The sequence below is a fragment of the Mus musculus genome, chromosome 9, assembly GCF_000001635.26.
Source record: "Mus musculus strain C57BL/6J chromosome 9, GRCm38.p6 C57BL/6J".
Classification (NCBI taxonomy): domain Eukaryota; kingdom Metazoa; phylum Chordata; class Mammalia; order Rodentia; family Muridae; genus Mus; species Mus musculus.
The window spans coordinates 76,161,934-76,180,941 of NC_000075.6; the positions used below are offsets into that span (position 1 = coordinate 76,161,934).

Consider the following 19,008-nt stretch of genomic DNA (forward strand, 5'->3'; position numbering starts at 1 on the left):
TTCTGGTCAATATCATTTTATGGAATATAATAAATGATACAGTAATACTTTTAAGAATTTCTAAAAATATTAACTTGTGAATCAAAGACTATGCTTAATTTGCACTAAGAGCTTGAATCCAAAGCAAACTTGAGGTTTAAGAAGGATATTCTACTTCAGAGAGTTTTTATAGCTGCTGTTAGATATAAAAGATTTAGAAAATATTTTATCAGATTATGTCTCAGTTATATCTGCTGTAACTGAAAACACCAGATATCTATTACACTCAAAAGAAAATATTATACTTCATATACTAACATAATTATATGAACGAGATGGAAAAAATTCCATAATGTTATGAAATTATGTGTTTATATTTAAGCCTGCCAATCTTTCTTAAATAACACTTCAGGCCTTTGTTATTAAAGCCCCATGGTAGTTTTTATAGAAGGTTTCAGAAAGCTGTGTTATAAACATTTGATTAACTGCATACATTTCACAATAGAATATTATAAACATCCTATTAAGTGCGTATGTTTCAGGATAGGTTTATCTACCCGGGAGACTTCGGAGACCAGCATTCTGTTAGCTTATTCTTGGAGTGCAGTCAGTGTGACATAGACATTGACGCCTCAGGGAGGCATTTGGGGAATAACTTGGGAAATCAGACACTGACACCTCAGAGATGTATTTGGAGCACAACTTGGGAAATTCAAGTGCCATTCAGTTCAGCTAGTTCTTGCTGGGAATTTGATTTGTGCTTACATGGGAATTCTCGCACGTCTGCTATGGGTTCCTGCCAACAGCTGGTTTTTGACTGGTCAATAAAGAGCCAGTGTCCAGTGGCTGGGCGGGTGGACAGAGGCGGGACTTTGAGGATTCCCGGAGAGAAAATGCAGGACAGGGAAAAGGAATCATCAGGGAAGAAGGAAGGAAGAGGATACAAACAAAAGAGCAGTGAACGACAGAGAAGTTACCTTGTTAAGAATCAGAGAAAAGCGGCCCCAGGGGCCACTCCCTCTGTTGGAACTGAGGTAACAAAGATAAAGAATAGATTAAAAAAAAACTCAAGATATCAGAGAGGAGAGTGTGTTAGTCACGTGGAGGTATAGAAACAGCCTAGCTTAGGGCATATGAAAAATAATGCTGCTTTCATTCATAAATCCAGAGCTCTTGGGCAGGTGCAGAGATGCGCGCTCACTTGGAGGGAACATTGCGACATTAAATATTTACCACTACAAGTTTTCATCTCAAATTCTGAGGACAGTGGATATTGAAAGAACAAACCAGTCTGGTAGGAGTGTGAAAAGAATTGCAGACACTGTCCTTTAGATTTTATTCTTAGGTTTACTAGGCTTATTCATTGTGAAATAGTTTAGAAAAGAAAAAAGGAGGTATCGTCTACTTATCATTGATTTGTATTAATTTTGATATAGATGATACTAGGATGCAGATTAAAAAACAAAACAAAACAAAACAAAGAAACACACATGAGCCATAGCTTTGGGGTGACCATAAAATCCTTGATTCTCTTCTCTCTTAAACTTTTTCTCAGGAGACCTTTCTGAGTTCTAGCTGGTAAGTGCTAATTTCTCAGGAAAGCCTGAGGGAATTCTGCTGAAATAAAATATTCCGAAAAGCAACTTGACATTCTTTTCAGAACATTGCTTTCCAGAGAGGTGGTTCCACTTGGAAGTTAGCAATTCTTCACTCGCTAGCAGTAGCTGGGAGATGGAAATCCCTGCACTGTCTTCAAGGCAACTTTTACAGATCCACTAGGCTGTATGGAGTCCTTTGCAGTTATTTGTGATTTACCGAGTCTTACTTGCCTTCTTTCAAATGTGAAGTGTTGCTTTTCAGTTGCCTGAAATACACAGAACCAAGTGGTAGATTCAATTTTAATTTAACGTAGGCACTTTAATAAAAATAAGACCAAGCAAGATGAATATATCTGACCTTTAATTGCAAATGTATCATTAATTACTACCACAGTGTCCTTGGGTTATTAAATATTTATGTTTTGAGTGAATATAGACAATCCAACCTTAAGATGCTGAACTATTAATGCCAATATGATTGTATGCGTTTGTGAAGTATACGCTCATTAATTGGTAAATATATTTTCTAAACACAATTATATTGAAGACAAACCAGACCAAAGTAGCAGTATAAAAGAAAATACAGAAAATAGCAATTTAAGTATGTCTTTTTTATTTCATCATGATTACATTCAGGATCATTAATTAGCAAAAATAAATAAATTCACAAAGTATATCATTACTGGAGTAACCATTGACTTTTCTCAACCAATGTAGCTGCTTTATATATTATGAATCTTAACATACCAAATAAAAAGTAAAATTCAATACTATTTAAATTATAAAATTTGTAAGATGTCAGTTCTTATTTTCATAAGCAGTCATCTAACTAAATATGTTCAATGTTACCAATTTGTTTAATGATTGGACACTAAGTAAGAATATATAAATAACAAGTATACTCAATATTCTACTTAGCATTTTAATTTTACCAACTTAATGGAAAACTATAACCTTGTTCAGAAAACTGCACACACTAATTATGATTAGTTCCATAAGATAGAAGTTGATATGTGGATTGATAGTCTTCCAGCAAATTTGTCACATTTTACATGACACCTGTTGTCTTTAAAGAAAATGTTATCAACTAGTTATGACACCACAACAAGTATTTACTCAAACATTAAAAACAAAAACAAAAACAGATCTGTGATCATTGTGGTATATTACTGTACCAGTCACTGTTACATATAATGACTAAATATTGTCAAATCCATCTTAAATTGCGTTATTGGCAAATGTAATTTTCCATTGGTTAGTCACACAGACATGTGGTTGGTAAGTGATCTGCAGCTCACTGAATGATGACACCTCCAGCTATTTCGATGGATGAGGGATCTCTTTTTTCACTTTGTATCCTATAGGGAAATAAGAGAAGACGTTAAAGACATCAGTGCTAGCTCCTTATAAATGTGCTTTTATATTTAGGGATAGCATCTTTGTTAAGAGATGGAGATAATGAAGTTCCTGAGCATAAAGTTCCCAGAGTGGAATATTCTAAGTCTTTCTAAGGACTATCATGTATTTCACTATGGTTTCCAAATAATCTTATTTAATGGACTATTTTCAAGAAAGTAAGTTTTCAACTGAATGTTTCTCAAAACCTTATTTTAAGATGGTATTTTAATTTAGTCTAACTATATAAAACACATGAGAAACTCCTCATATTGACTAAGGGTATGTATCCACATGGTTATACTGGATGTTGGGTATATGTGACTGAAATCTGTTAGGAGGATTCTCTAATTCTAGAGCATAGGTAACAGAAGTTTGTTGTTGATTTATGTTTTATTCTGTCTTGTTCATGATATCTTTGATTTGGGCATTTTTTAAATAAAAATTCTGGGTCCTACTACATAACAGTAAATTTAAAATTATGTGGATAATAAATTTTACCTAATAGTATAAATAGTTTATCTTAAATTTATGCATTGCAACCAAGTCTGTGATCCAGCAGTCGAGCTTTTGCCTAACATACATGGGACTATTTGAGTTAAATCCCCAGTGCCCCCCCCCCAAAAAAAACCTCAAAGAACAAATCAGTAAATATATTGAGTAAATTCAAGATTCTGTGTATAATAATAATAGCACTCTTTCTGTCCTCTTGTGAAAAAAAAACATGCATTTTTTGCTCAAGCAAAAACAGAAGTAAACTTATGTTGAATTCTTGGGTAACTCCATTGTCTATGTGTGATGTTGTTTTGCATGTGAGGCCTCTTGAGTCCATTTAGCCAACGTTAACTTCATATGATGTATATGGCTAAAAAGAACCATCTATGTATGGGCTTTCCTGGGATAGCAAACTATGTGTGTGTGTGTGTGTGTGTTTTCTCAAATCAGTGTGCTTGTCACGAAATAATAAAGTAAGCAGAATAATTGAGAGGTGTACAATTCTCTCCTTAGATATTGATTTTAACTATTTGGACTTCAAAAAATACACTGGAATCCACAGAATATATTTTTAGACAATGCTTATGGTCTTGGAGAATTCAGTGTTTTGGTCCTGGTTTTGGTAGATGTTAAATTAAATGTTTAGAAAATGTTAAACATTTAGAAGCACTGAAGCCAAGAAGTAGATCTATTTTTAAAGCTGTTGTTGCATTTATAAATAAGTGAATTGGAGTGTCCTTAGGCAGAGCATCCGTTCTTCATCTCCTGGCCCCTTGCTGTAGCTGTTTACATCATCACTTCAGGAGTTTTCTGGTTGTTGTTGTTTTTGGTTGTTGTTTGTTTTTTATAATACCTGCCTCATTGTCAAGTCCTGTAATTAGATTTCTTAGCTTGCTTCTGGGGGCAGCAATATGTGTGCATGTACTGTGCAGTTGACTTAGCAAAATTTCTTTTGTAGTCAAAGAGAAACATATATAAAGATATATACTAATCAACTAAACGTACATATGCATACATGTATAATGATTGGGCAAGTGAACATGACACTTTATATGAGGTTGTCCTTTTCACTTAAAAGTAAGCAGGTTATCTATTTTTCAATACTAAATACATTAAAATATTTTAAAACCCAGGGATTTAAAACTATAGAAATCACCGCATTCCGGCAACGAATGCAGCTAAGGTAAGGGAAAGGATTTGCAAGTAGTAAAGACAGTAGCACTCTTTTTATGGGTAGGCACGAGACCTTGTTGAACATGTCTTTCAATAAATATTTATTAAAACTTGAACAAAACTTAGCGGTGTATAAGAAGCCACAGTGATATGTGTTCAGGTAAATGTAATTGAATCATACAATGCATAACTTATTGTTGATCAGTTTTCTAAATAAGTGAATAGGAAACAGCACAATTCAGTTGGCTGTAGGGAAATTCAGGCAATAGGTTGATAAACATCAAAATTGGAAAAAAGCCATAATCCATATGTACCTGCAAAAGAAACATAAAGTGAATCTCCTGGGGTCACATTTTCCCTTACATAGAAGACTGAAAGTCCATAGACTTATCCCGCATATAGTTCTATTTAACCTTCAATCCAAGTTCCTGATTTTGTTCACCCCTCCCTTCTGAGTTGCATTCACTTACCTTAACTTGAGCATCACCAAGAAAAGAATTCCACAGGTAACTGCCATGCACACAACAACATAGAGTAGTTCTCCTGTGAAGAAAAGGTTAGACATTAACTCAACATGTTTGTTGTGAGCATAAAAAAGAGAAAGAGCTATTAACATGTGTTCTGGTGGGGTGTGGGGGTAGGGGGTGCCTCAGGGAGCCCATGCCAAGGCATTTCTTCCCCCAGAGAGACCAGCCACAAAATGGTATAGTATAAGAATAGAGTTTATCTAGGGCATGGGGAGGGGAGTTAAGAGAGTAGTAGAGGCAGAGAAAGGCAGAGAGGAGAAAGGAGAGAAGTAGAGGCCAACCATGGCCACATGGAGAGATGGGGGAGGAGAAAGAGACAAGAAAGGCAAGAGAGGAAGAGAACAAGAGAGAAAGAGGAGGGGCCAAGCAGCCTGTTTTATGGTGGGCCAGGCTTACTTGGCTGTTGCCAGGTAACTGTGGGGAGGAGCATACCTGCCTGCTGTCAGGAATTGTGGAGGTGGAGTTTAGACAGAATACCAACAATGTTAATGTGGATTGGTGGAAGACCAGGAGTCTTCAACCATACATGAAGAACTACAGGGAACTGAGGAATGTCGAGAGCTGGAGAAATATTCGTCTTCAGGGAGGGGCACACTGATTGGCTATCTAATACCAAATGACCAGCACTGAAAACATACATACAGGTAACATATGAACTGAGAAAATGTTATATTAGTAATATATGCACGTATACTTAAATGTATGTAACAATTAATAAATAAAGTGGCGGTGAATTTGAAAGAGAGAAAGGAGGGGTAATTGGGAATGTTTAGAGGAAGAAAAGAGAAGCTGAGATGATGTGATTATATTATGATCTCAAAAAATAAAATGATTTTGTTCATTCACAATATTTTTAGAGACACTAAGCATTATTTTCATAGAGAGTTTTTAACTGACCATTGAAGAAAGAATTGAATCCAGTCAGAGTAATTTCTTTTGAATTCTTTTTTTCATATGAGGAAATGTCTTTGACATTAGGAGTTGGGTAATCTGAAAGAAAATAATTAAAAATTGATATTGAAATATTTAAAATTACACTTTGGCTTTATCAAATTGTTATAATTTGTTTCATATTACATTAAACCACAGCAATCCAGTTCTATGCCACCGTTTTTATAAGTCCAATGATTTGTATGAAAGTACGAATGCTAAAACTTTAAAACCTTGTCCCTGCCGTGTTTGATCAACTAAATTATGGAAACCTTTTTCCTACAAACCACGATTAGAGAAAAAGATCTCGCTTTATGGGATAACTTACTGAGCCTTGCATATGGGCAAGAGACAGAAGGCAGTCATCTGAAGTTTTGGGTTTGGACATTGAAGAAGATTCCTTCTTTGCACAAGTGATTACTTCAACGTGTTTCAAAGATACCACATTTTTCAGAGAGCCATTGATAAATGGCTTCCTACAGAGGAAAAAGTCTCTAAACACGCTGGTGCCCCCTTCTGCTCAGACCTGGAAACTGGCTGTTTTCCTTCCACTGTTCTAGGTCTAGCTCCTCCACACTCTGACCATTCTCCTCCTCACTTCACAATCTGAAGACCTTCATCTTTTGCTCTTGAGCCTTTACCATACGGAAGGACTACTGCTGGCTTCTCTGGGCATTGAGTCTCCCTGAGCATCTCTGAGGATGCAGTAATTCTAGATGCTACTTAACTCATTACTCACTACTCTGAAAGGCATGCTTCTTTGTGCCTAGGTCAAACACTATTTCTTTTTCTTCCTGTGGTGTATATTATTTTCACTGGCTTTGCTCCTTTCAGAAGATAAAATCCTGATGATTAATGAATGGATCTATTTCAGTACAACTCGTCCCTGCCTGTTTTATTACAACCCTTCCTTCTTTCCTTCTTCCCTCCCCCTCACTCCTTTCCCCCTCCCTTCCTTCTTTGTTTATCAAACACATGGCATTTATTTCTGGACCACTTGACATGTAAATAATGCTTTCTAGAGCAGACTTCTCTTTCAAGTGCCCATTCATCGGACAGCTGTTTGGAGAAATCTTCCTGTGCCATTTTACTGAAGTGGATCTATTGTCATCCATTTCAGAAACCTGACTTCCAAAGGCGCAATATTTTAGAAGACTTTTAGGAGGCAGCATTCTCAAACTATTTCCTATGCAACACTAGGCCTGTCTACCTTTACATACTAAGAAAGTATAAGGTGCCAGAGAACATGGTTGAAAAAAAATCTCTTCTAAGATAACAAATTTGGTCTTCTATCAGTCAGGGGCAGAGCAGATGGCAGTCCTTTGTTCATCCTAGCTTGATGCCTGGCTTGGTGGCAAAGCGTCTTTATGCCTAGGGCACATCAAAAAATCAAATCAAATCCAGGCAGCGTAGCATGGAAGGAGGAAGAAAGAAGAAAGATAGAGACCTGTGTTCTACCATGCCAACAGGTGCAGGAAGGAAAAGATGCCCACAGGTCTGCCTTCTGCCTCATAGTATGGGTGGGCCATAGACATACAGAGCCCTGCCTACACCCATATAGCACAGCGTGGGAGGAGGAAGACAGACAGAGACCTGCGGGCTACCACACCACCCAGAGACCTGCCCCAAGCACACCCAATAAGCAGGCCATAGGCACTTGCTTGCTGGAAGATGTCACACTGCAGTCACCAGCCTCGAGGCCAGCCTGCAGCAGGATCCACCACAATGTCAGAGTATGTGGTGGGCAGATGGGAGAGAAAGAGAAGTAGAGCCACTCAAGCATTATGCAGAGAGATGGAACTGGAGACTCGAGGGTGGAGAGGAGTGTCCTGTTGTAAGTGGCCACCTGGGGCCTTGGAGAAGTCCCATCTGGAGCTGTTGCTGCTGAAGGTTATGTCTGGGTTCATACCTACACAACTGCTGGGATCAGTGTCAATGTCCTTGGCTCATATTACCATTAGGGAACACGGGGACATCCCTGGTCAGGCAGCCACCAAGGACTACATGGGCTGTCCAGGGGCTGTGCAGAGCCTGGCTCACCTCTCACTGGCAGTAGCACTAGAGAGAATGGTTTCTGTGCCTAGCCCTGGCAGCCCAGTGGAGCTTACCCTGGAGGCAGGGGAGTGGGTGAGCTGACCCTGCCACTCCTCTGTGCACATGCCATGCACAGCTACAACAGGAAGAGGGAGAAGCTCAGTACGCAGGTAGCACTAACTTTTCAGATGGAGCAAATGAGTACAGTGCATTTAGAGAATGAGAAATGTGGAGAGTCAGTTTGTAGGTACCTTCCCACAGGTTCCTTTATAGAACATGTTTAATTGTGATGGTAAAGGGGATTTTATACAAATATAAGCAGCATTAAAGGTTTAGAACAAACACCTCCCGTCAGAACCACATTGTGTTTGTTCCCAAATCCTTCATATAGTATTACAAGGTATTATCTTCTTTGCAAATTTGTGTTTTCTAAATATCCTGTTACCTTATATACTCTACAAATATATAATGATAATTATAAATAAAAATAAGTCATAGCACTGTAGACAACAGAGTTAATTAGACATCAGTGGCATGATAGAGAGAGGCCAGCCATTGGTGTCTTGCCATGGACTTAAGACCTCCTTCTAATTTGCTAAATGTTTGGCTTGGACTAAGTCTTGTTTTTCTCTTAAGTCTTCTGTACCCCAGTTTATTATTCTACTGAAGTAAGATAATGCTTTTTAGCTAATGATGACGATTAAACAAGGCAGATCATGCAAATGATCTTGTGCAGTATAGGCATAAAGTAGAAGCCATATTTTTTTCTCTTTTTTCTTGAGAGAAAATTTGACAAGGGTCATTGGAAGGATTGGAGAGACCAAGGAAAGAGGGGGATATAGATATATATATATATATATATATATATATATATATATATATATATATATATTCAAATATGAATGCCACAAAAATAAAATATTAGAAAGAGAGAATTTGTAAGCCATAGAAACCTTTAATCATGGTAAGTTAGTGGAATCAACATTCTTAATAAAACAGGGTATAGGAGAGGGGCAGGGAAAAAGTGTAGGTTTAGGTTTTTTAGATACGGGAGTCAAGCAACATGCCATTGGTAGGGAAATATAATCGGACTTAAGAACTGTAACAGCTAAGCCAGCACTGAATCACGAGATGGCACTCGGTTGAAAGTTCTTTTCAGTTCTCTACCTGGCCATATTTAAAGAACTAAAACAATTAAAAGAGACAGAGTGTCCATTCTAGGATAGGCATGCTAGAATAGAACAGTGAGAGAAACCGACTGGATCAAAGTAGGCATGGAGAAGTGTTGGGAGTAGTTATTAAGGCTGTAGACATATACTTCATGTACATTTTTCAAGCTAATAGCTACCACATGTCGCTGTTGTAAGGTTTAGACTGTGGGTTGTACTAGAAACAGATTGACTGAAGATGAAGGAGCTGACTCATGGTGACCTGGATACTTACAATACCACCAGAAAAACAAAACAAAACAAAACAAAAACCCTTCATTTGCAGAACCCATAGCACATCACAGTGGAGGAGTATGTCAAATTGCCCTTTGAAACAGTCTGGTCAACTGATTTATGTGGCCTCCCACTTATCAGAGTACCTTGCCTCCCAACGAAAGTAGACACCATCATAAACTAGCGAACTCTAGAGTCTTATATAACTGAGCTGTTTTGAAAGTCCTTATCACATGCCTCTGGGTAGTTTTTAATCTACCGAACTCAGGTGCTGATGCAACAATAGAATATAAACCCAACTTTTATAAACTCAAAGAATACTGTTGGTGGGGAAAGTTAGGCAGCCTTGGTGCTAACTCAAAACAAAAACAGCCAAGCAAGCAACCAACTAACCAACTGACTGAGGGACCAACCAAGCAACCAAGCAATGGACGGACCAACCAATCCAGCCAACCAACCAAAGAACCCTTCTCACCCTAAGTAGAGGAATAGAAAGGAAAGAGAGGAAGAAAAGGTGGCGATGTTACATGAGCACACTGTTGCGATGTCACTGAGAACCTGCATGGGTCTTGGTGCAAGTTTCTGTCATTCCACACTGTTTTATCTGGTTAAAAGCTGATTGGTTGAGAGTAATGAATGAGAAGAAATAAAGGCTGTTTGAGTTGCTTCACAAGACAACAGAGTGATTTTTAAATATTCTTCCAATGTTCTTAATGTTGTAAGGATTTTATTGGGCTTATGAAAAGGACTCCAAGAGAAAATTGTGGAAAAACTGATACTAATGGAAGATAAACTATTTGACATCACCAGTGGATTCCTAGGAAAACTTTAATTGTTGTTTACTGGCCTCATCAAAGAGGCCTAATATGTCTAAGTGCCAAACATCCTTTTCCATAGAAGTTCCCCATCTAAGATAATATCCCAGAGTGTAGGTGCCAGAGCAGTAACTATTAAATGCCCACATGTGGTATTTTATGGGAAGAATCTGATGCTATTATGTTGCTGTCTCATGAATACTTGTCCTTTAAGCCAGGAATACACACACTCATAATAAATGGCTTTTATGACTTCACATACACAACTTCGACGTACAGAAAGTATAGAGGAAAGATTGCTTATTTTATGCAGGCTTGGCATGGACTCCATTCCCAATTACAGGCAATGAGGGGACTGGATGAAGCCAATGAAAGCATAGGCAGGAAAATGGAAAAGATAGCACAATGCCTTCACATAATAAAGACTGTTATTGTTCAAATTGCAACAATATTGTTTTGGTTTGTTTCTTTATATTCTTCCGTGATCTTAAATGTTTCTGTCCTCTATAGTGGTGCCAAAATGTGAGCTGTCTCACTCATCAGTGGCAACTCTTTAATCTTTCTTTTTGGCATAAGCACACAGCCAAGATAGTCAAGGATGATTCATGCATCATTTCATGCTCGGTGGCAGACTTTTCCTTCTCCCCTAAAAACACCTAAGCCTTTAAGAGCAGAATTGGGGGAAAAAAGTGAAGGTTGGAGACAGATGTTCTCCTGTTGTTTCTGTTGAGGGTTTGTATACTTCAGTATTTCCAGATTTGAGCCGTGTGAAACATTTTCTGCAAAATAAGAAGCCAAGCCAAATTCACTGGGTTTCAGATCTGCAGACAAAATTTGAACCAGCTGGGTTTTATTGGTAACGTTTGTGAGCAAGAAAACCAAGTGGTGAAAATAAAGCCAGTATTTTCCCAAACTGGAATGGACGTGTCTTTTGGCTATCCCTTCCATCTATCTTCTCTTGAGAGAATTTTGAATTTTGAAAGGACCTCAAATAAAACGTGCCAGGTAATTCCTTGGAGTATCTGTTCAGAATATTAGCTAACAAAGATAGAAGATGGAAGCAAACGCTCTGCCTCTCATGGTCAAAATTCAGAGGAAGACAAAAGAGGCTGTGGCTCTACACAACCTGGATGTGAGTTGCTCAAAGCATGCCTTCTATGTGTATACTTTCAGAAGTAAAAACCAAGAGGCATCGACTTAAATCCACAAACACATCAAAACCTGACAATAATGGCACACGATGGCAGACTTACTGGGTTTGTGAATGGCAAAGCTCTGCCCCATGGTTTAAGTCCATTTAGGTGGGAATTATTATGCTTACTATAACAACGTATGCAATGTATATTTAAATATATAATAGTAGCAAACAAGCATGTCCTATTATGAGAAAGGGCAAAATATTAACAATGATTTCCATAATTTTAAAAGCAAGGCAATCAAAGATAGTCTTAGCAAGAGAGATCTCCCTTTTCTTCAAATTTCAGTTCTCTGTTACCAGAAAGAATAGTATTCTTATACAAACTGAAGGAGCTGAAGGGGTTTGCAACCCCATAGGAAGAACAATATCAACCAACCAGACCCGCTCAGAACTCCCAGGGACTAAACCACCAACCGAGGAGTACACATGGAGGGAACCATGGCTCCAGTCACATATGTACCAGAGGATGACCTTGTTGGAGCCCAGTGAGAGGAGAGGCCTTACGTCCTGTGAAGGCTTGATGCCCCAGTGTAGGGGAATGCCAGGGCAGGGAGGTTGGAGTGGGTGGGTGGGTGGGGGAACACCTTTATAGAAGCAGGGGGAGGAGAGATAGATGATATAGGAGGTTTCTGGGGGGGGGAGAACCAGGAAAGGGGATAACATTTAAAATGTAAATAAAGAAAATATCCAATAAATAAAAAGGAGCCAAATCAAAAAAGGAAAGAAAGAAAAAAGAAAGGAAAGGAAAGGAAAGAAAAAAAAGAAAAGAAAAGAAAAGAAAAGAAAAGAAAAGAAATCACGTAAATTATCTTAAAATTTGATCTAGTCTTTGAAAGGAAAAATCTCTTGGCTGTTCGTCTATTGTAAAGCTCCAATGCAGACAGCTGCCAGTTCAACATTGTCTCGTCAAAGCCGCAAGTCTTACCATGGCAAATATGGCATGCTCAACTATTCGAGGTTCTATTTTATGTGTGCAAACCTGTACTGTCAGCCAGCTGAGAGGTACCCTTCTCATCCAAGCCCAATTTTACAATGGGAAGCATATATTCTGCACAGTTTTCTGAACATTGCAGGGAGGGTCCTGATACTCAAGTGATGACAACGTTCTGCTGCCCGAATTTCAATTCCCTTCCTTCAGAACAGTGAAGTCAAGGGGAATTCTCAGAGATCAAAGTCATCCACGCTCTGTTGGATGGCCGTGCGCCCATGCACAAATGGGCAGCAATAATGAGTTATTTGAAAAAAAAAAAAAGGAGGCAAGAGGACACACGTAATTGGGAGGAGGAAAGTAGACACGTTATAGAAATCCAAGGAAAGTTGGAAGGGAGAAAAGGAGGCTGGATATGACCAAATTTAATTGTAAAATGAATGTATAATATTTTCAATGGATAAAAGAAGATAGAACTTTAAAGGTCTTGCTTTTCCATGCTTATGGCATTTTTTTTTTAAATGAGCACATCTGAGATGTAACCACAGTTTATTTTAGTTAACAAAACAGGTACCACTACATTAGTTTTTAATCACACCAATGTCTCTTTGGGTTGAATTTGAGGGTGTGTTTCTATATATGAGATTATAATTATTACATTTCTCCTTTCCCTTTCCTCATGCAAATCCCTGTCCCATGCCCTTCCCTTTTACCTTTCATAGTCAAGGCCTCTTTTTCTTTTCATTAGTTGTTGTTCAATGTTCATAGTTAGGTTTTTCTATTGCTGTGGTTAAACACCATGACCAGAAGCAAGCTGGAAAGAGCACGGTTTATTTCCCTTACACTTCCCCATCATGGACCATCATTGGAGGGTGTCGGGGCAGGAACTCAGCCTGCTGCTGCTGCTACTGTTTACTGCCTTTCCCACTCTTGGCTCACTCAGATTACTTCCTTATACCTCCCAGAACCACCTGCCCAGGGGTGACAGTATTCACAGTGATCTGGGTTCACCCACATTAATTACCAATCCAGAAAATGCCTTAAAGACTTGCCCACAGGCTAATCCTATGAAAGTATTATATCAGTTAAGAGTCTGCCTTTACCAGCACTAAAAGATACTTCATTCTGATCGCAGGATGATCAACCAAGAAGAAATTGCAATTCTAAACATGTATGCACTAAACTTGAAGTTAAATAATATCATAGATCAAATGAAGCTGACAGACATCTAAAGAATGTTTTACCTAAATATCACATCATGTGCACTCTTCTCAGCAGCTCATAGATATTTTTTATAAACTAGATCCCAGGCTGTAATATAAAGTTAATCTCAAGGAAAACAAAAAGTTTGAAGTATCTCCATGTGTCTTCTGTGACTACGATTCAATTAGCACAAAATCAATAGTAAAGGATTATTTAGAAATTATGCAAATTCATTGATATTAAATAATACTAAAGAACGATGTAATCAAACAGAAAAGATTTAAAATTCCTGGAAAAAAAATGAATATAAAAGCCCAAGATGCCAAAACCTCTGTGACACACTGAAAGCAGTTTTATGAGGAAAATTCATTGTGCTAAGTACCTGTATTTTAAAAAATCAAATGGAGCACAAATAAATGCCCTAAAGAGGTATCTCAAGAGGTTCGAAAAATGAATAACAAACCAAACCCAAGGAATAATACCAAGTCAAAATTAATAAAATAAAAACAAAAGCGACAACAAAAATAATTCAAAGATTCAATGAAATTAAGAGCTAGTTCTATGAAAAGATGAATAAAATTGGCAGACCCTTAACAAAATTAACCGAAATGAAGAAAGACAAGACCCTAATTAATAAAGCTATAGATTGGTAGGGGAGCATTATAACAGGATTTGAAAACATATATGCTTAATTGTGAGGCAGTGAGCTGTGCACAGCCTGGTCCCCAGTGGAGCACAGGCCTTAAACCCCAGTGACCATAAGGGATGTCAGGTATTTGGCCATGCCTCCTGGGCCCCAGGCTCCTCCTGTTGCAGCTATAGCCTCCCACAGCCTCTCCCCATCCTACCCCCCCGCCCCCCCCCCCTCGCAGAGGTATGTGGCCATCAATCACGAAGGCCCAAGCTTCTGGTATTCTGTCTGGACTCCACTCCCACAGTTGCCTGGCAACAGCTAGGTAGGCCTAGCGCACTATAAAAGGAGTTGCTTGTCCCCTCCTGTCTCTCTTGCTCTCTTACTCTCTTGCTTCTCTCTTGCCCTCTTGCTCCCCCTCACCCGATTCTCCCCCCCCCCCCACTTCCCTACTCTCTCCCTCTTTCTGTCTTTCTATCATAAACACCTTAAAAATGTGGACTGCCTCTTCTCATTAGGATTCACCATGCTGGAGCAATGAAGCAGGTTTCCCTCTAAAAAGCCTTGAGTGCTCTAACCTCCCAGCAGGAGGCCTCCTTGCACTCCAGCCATGGTTTACATCAACCCAAGCCTCAGACTGAGTAAGCCAGATACTCTCCTCCCTTCAGGACCCAGACAGAGCACTCTCCTCTCTGCCCTTTTCCCTTTGGTAGAGAATCCCCACTCTGTTCTCCACAGTTCCATGACAGCTTCTGTGGTACTCTAGAGTGAGAACCTGACATCGCTGGCCTCAGTGCGGCCCAGGGACCCCAGAACCTGCTCTTCCATGGTACTCAGCGGTATCTGTGCTGCCCTAGAGTCAGAGTCCAACTCTGGTAGGTCCGCAGAGACCCCAGACTGCACCATCCTTACCCCGGAGCAGGGTCCTGCGGCTTCCCACAGTCAGACACCTGCCTGGAGGTTCCATGGGGGTGCATACAGTCAAACTTCCACCTTGCCCACCCCACTTTTTGATCCACATTAAATTAAGTTGAAAAGCCTAAAAGAAATCAATGGATTTCTGGATACATCTGAAACATCAAAATTAAGCCAAGAGGAGATTGACAATTTAAACAGATCATAAAAATATAGAGATGGAAAGAGTAACAAAAAGCCTTCAGACAGAAGAAAAAGGTCACCTGGCTTAAGCGTATAATTCTACCACACTTTCAAGGAACTAAAACCCAGTACTTTCAAATTATTAAAAAATTAGAAGTGAAAGGGTCATTTTTAAATGTCCTCCATAAAGCTGCCATTGCTCTAATTCCAAAGTCAGGTCAACATACAAAAACATATAGAATAGACCAATATGCCTGGTGAATATAGATGGCGCGCGCGCGCGCGCGCGCGTGTGCACACACACGCGCACACACACACACATACACACACACACACACACACACACACACACACACACGAACAAAAATAAACATTGCTTTGGTTTGCTTTCATGTTGCTGTAATAAACACGATGAACAGAAGCAACCCAGGGAGGAAATGTTTATTTCACTTTGTGGGTTACAGTCCATTGTGAGTGGAAGTCAGGTCAGGTCCTTAATGTAGGAACTTAGATACAGGAACTGCAACAGAGGCCAAGGAGGAAATCTGCTTACTGGCTTGTTTACAATGGATCTCTCAGCTTTGTTTTCATGCAACTCAGGAGCATCTGCCTCTGCTAACTCTGCCCACAGTGGACTGGGCCCTCACATTGATAATTAATCAAGATCTTGCACATGGGCCGATTTGATGGAAGCATTTTCTCTGTCCAGTTTCCCTCTTCCCAAATGACTCTAGTTTGTGGCAAGTTAACAAAACTAATCAGCATAGTTATCCACCTCAATCATGTCCTTCAGTCCTAAGACAGGGCCCTTAATGGCAGGATGGGAACACCAACCCCTTAGAAGATTTAGTGTGTCTTGTCTCAGGCAAAACTAACATTATGAGAGATAATTTTGTACACAATAAATGTATGTCTGTTTAGCCCTTATTGAACACATGTCCTACAGTTGCCCAACTGTAACACTGTATTTAAGAAGCCACTTATGTTTTGTCAAAATTATTGTTGCCTATGACATCATTATGACAGTGCCAAGTCTATGGATTTCTGTGATTTTCCATATTCCTCAAATTTACTGTTCACTGAGCTTCAAATTCTTCCCATGAGTCAGCTATGTAATGTTTGTGACATTGCTCTGGTTTAGGGATGATGAAGATCTTGCCCATTGCAGACATGTTGATGTTGGGCTGCCTCTACAAAACTATACTGTACACTAGAGTCTATTAATTTTGAAACATGACATTCAAACATTAGGGTTGTTTGTGTTGATCATGTTTTAAAATCCACGTTTGAAAGTTGGCCTGACAAGAAAAAAAGAAAGAAAGAAAAAAGCAAAGGAAGGAAGGAAGGAAGGAAGGAAGGAAGGAAGGAAGAAAGAAAGAAAGAAAGAAAGAAAGAAAGAAAGAAAGAAAGAAAGAAAGAAAGAAAGAAAGAAAGGGACTCTTTATATTTTAGGTTTGAAAGATAATAAAGTTAAAAACCACTGGTTTTCTCCTGAGATCCAAGTCCAAAGAAACATTTGGAATTCTAAGTCTATAAATTAAAATACATAAAAGGCAAAACTTACAGAATTTACCATGCTTATATGTTTCTACATTGATTTGTAACTGAACTCATTTTAAAGAAATGGTTTGTTTGTTTTTATTATTCTTTTCATTGCTAACTTAAAATACATATGCTCGATCTTAAAAAAAAAAACACAAAAGCCTTTTCAAATAATGAAAAACAAGATCCTAGAGGAATAATCACAGAGTTCTAAAAGGGAAAATATAAATTTATAAGTAAGTGTCTACGAATTTGATGACCTACAAATTCACCATGGAGCCACTTTAATCCATAAAATACAACATATTTGAATGCTTAGAGACTATGTAATAAATATGAATATAGACTAGAGAAAGTCTGTTGAATGTTCCTTGAAAACCAGAAGACTATTTTAGCACCTGGACTGAATTTGAAGGAAACTAAACTTGAATTAAAGTTTTGTGTAGACACCAAGAAAAAGTCAGTGGTTTTGGCTAGTCCAAGTGGTTTATTTAAAGACAGAACTTAACATAAAGTTCCTGGAACACTGCCTTATATTTGGCTGTAAGCTGTAAGACATGGTCATGTGTGTGTGTGTGTGTGTGTGTGTGTGTGTGTGTGTGTGTGTGTGTTTGTGTGAAGGAGGGAGGGAAGACAAAGAGAGACAGAGTCAGAATTGCAATTAGAAATGTTTTCCACATTGCTCATTGTTTAATTTATATAGTGTACAATTCTCCTTCTCAGTCAGAGAGTGATTTCCTGACACTGAAAATTAAGACAAACATCTTAAAAGATGAGCTTGAGCCTTCATTAATTCATCATCACAGTCTCTAAATTATCTTTTAAAAATGAACACAGTTTTATGCAGTACAGAAAAATATGCAGTAATGTGTTATGCACCATCCCATACACATGGGTGGGTTTAAAAGACTGTCTATGAGTGCACTGACTGATGGAATAGGATTCTGGACACAGACCTTCACTGGGAAAGAGGCAGACGAATGCTGTCAAGAAAGAATAAATCGTATATCCACTGAATGCACACAAACATGATAAATAAAGCAGTTTTACTAGCATCTTGATATCTATGAGAAGGCATGAATAGACAGATGAAGAGATGGGGCTATAAAATGAAACTAAATGCTAGAGTATGGAGTGGCCAGAAAGCTCCTTCTCTTAAGACTAAGATCTTACTTACTATGTAAGCACATGCTATTTCGTGAAAGCCAGCTGGATTTTGAAATCCTCCCGAAACAAATCTTCCATCTTTATATTTTCAAATAGATACAGTGAAGACTTAGGCAGCTTAGGTGATGTACACATTTAAGAACAAAGCCATGTTTGGATTGTGTTTTACTTTGCAGAGCTGAAATGAATCCAAGCATTACATTGAAATAGCTACTATTCCGAACTTAAAGAAGTAGATCATCACAAAAGAACAGTGTTAGGACATGAAGATAACCAGTGCTCTCATTACAGTGAACATCTGCACCTTATGTGTTCTAACTCCTGATCTTTTTACTTAAACGTTTGAATTGAAATTTTTTTAGCTTGGCATCCTGATTTCCCTGTCTCACAGTTGCAGGTTTGGCCGTGAGCACCACCAGAGCCATTGTCCCAAGAGGACACTGTAGCACTAGAATTCAAGACAAGGAACTTTGGGGTTGTAACACAGCCCCATTCCCATTTGCATCTTCTTTGCTTTTGCTAAGCTTGTCAACAGGATGTCACATGGAGCCCTTAAAGCCTGCCTTCTCTTCAGAACATTAGAGTCAAGGTCATTACAATTGCAAGATAATAAAGCTTTGTGGATATAAAAAAAAAGAAAAGATAAGAAAGTTTTTAGTTTAAGATGAAATAAAGTTTGAGGGTCTTAATCTTAATTCTAACAAGGGGAAAAATCGCTTTCATTCAAGGACAGGGATACCACCAAGAGAGAATATATACTGTTTTGTTCCCTTTTCCATGGATTTATTGGTGCACTCTTGTGTTTTCTCTATTGTGTGTCTGTTGTATATCTGTGATGTTGGGAGGATTGGAC

At 38.6% G+C, this 19,008-nt stretch overlaps 1 protein-coding gene across 2 annotated transcripts in view; it reads right to left on the minus strand.

The window, feature by feature from the left end:
* Window positions 1–2,168: 2,168 nt before the first annotated feature.
* Window positions 2,169–19,008, minus strand: part of Gfral (GDNF family receptor alpha like) — a 49,556-nt gene continuing 32,716 nt past the window's right edge. For both annotated transcript variants that reach the window (NR_153419.1, NM_205844.3), the window contains 3 exons: window positions 6,065–6,157; window positions 5,111–5,183; window positions 2,169–2,935 (listed from right to left, as the gene is read on the minus strand). Coding sequence is in view for 1 of the 2 variants with exons in the window: in NM_205844.3 (NP_995316.2) it covers window positions 2,872–2,935; window positions 5,111–5,183; window positions 6,065–6,157 (230 nt within the window). In the remaining variant the exon portion in view is untranslated. The remainder of the gene's footprint in view (window positions 2,936–5,110; window positions 5,184–6,064; window positions 6,158–19,008) is intronic.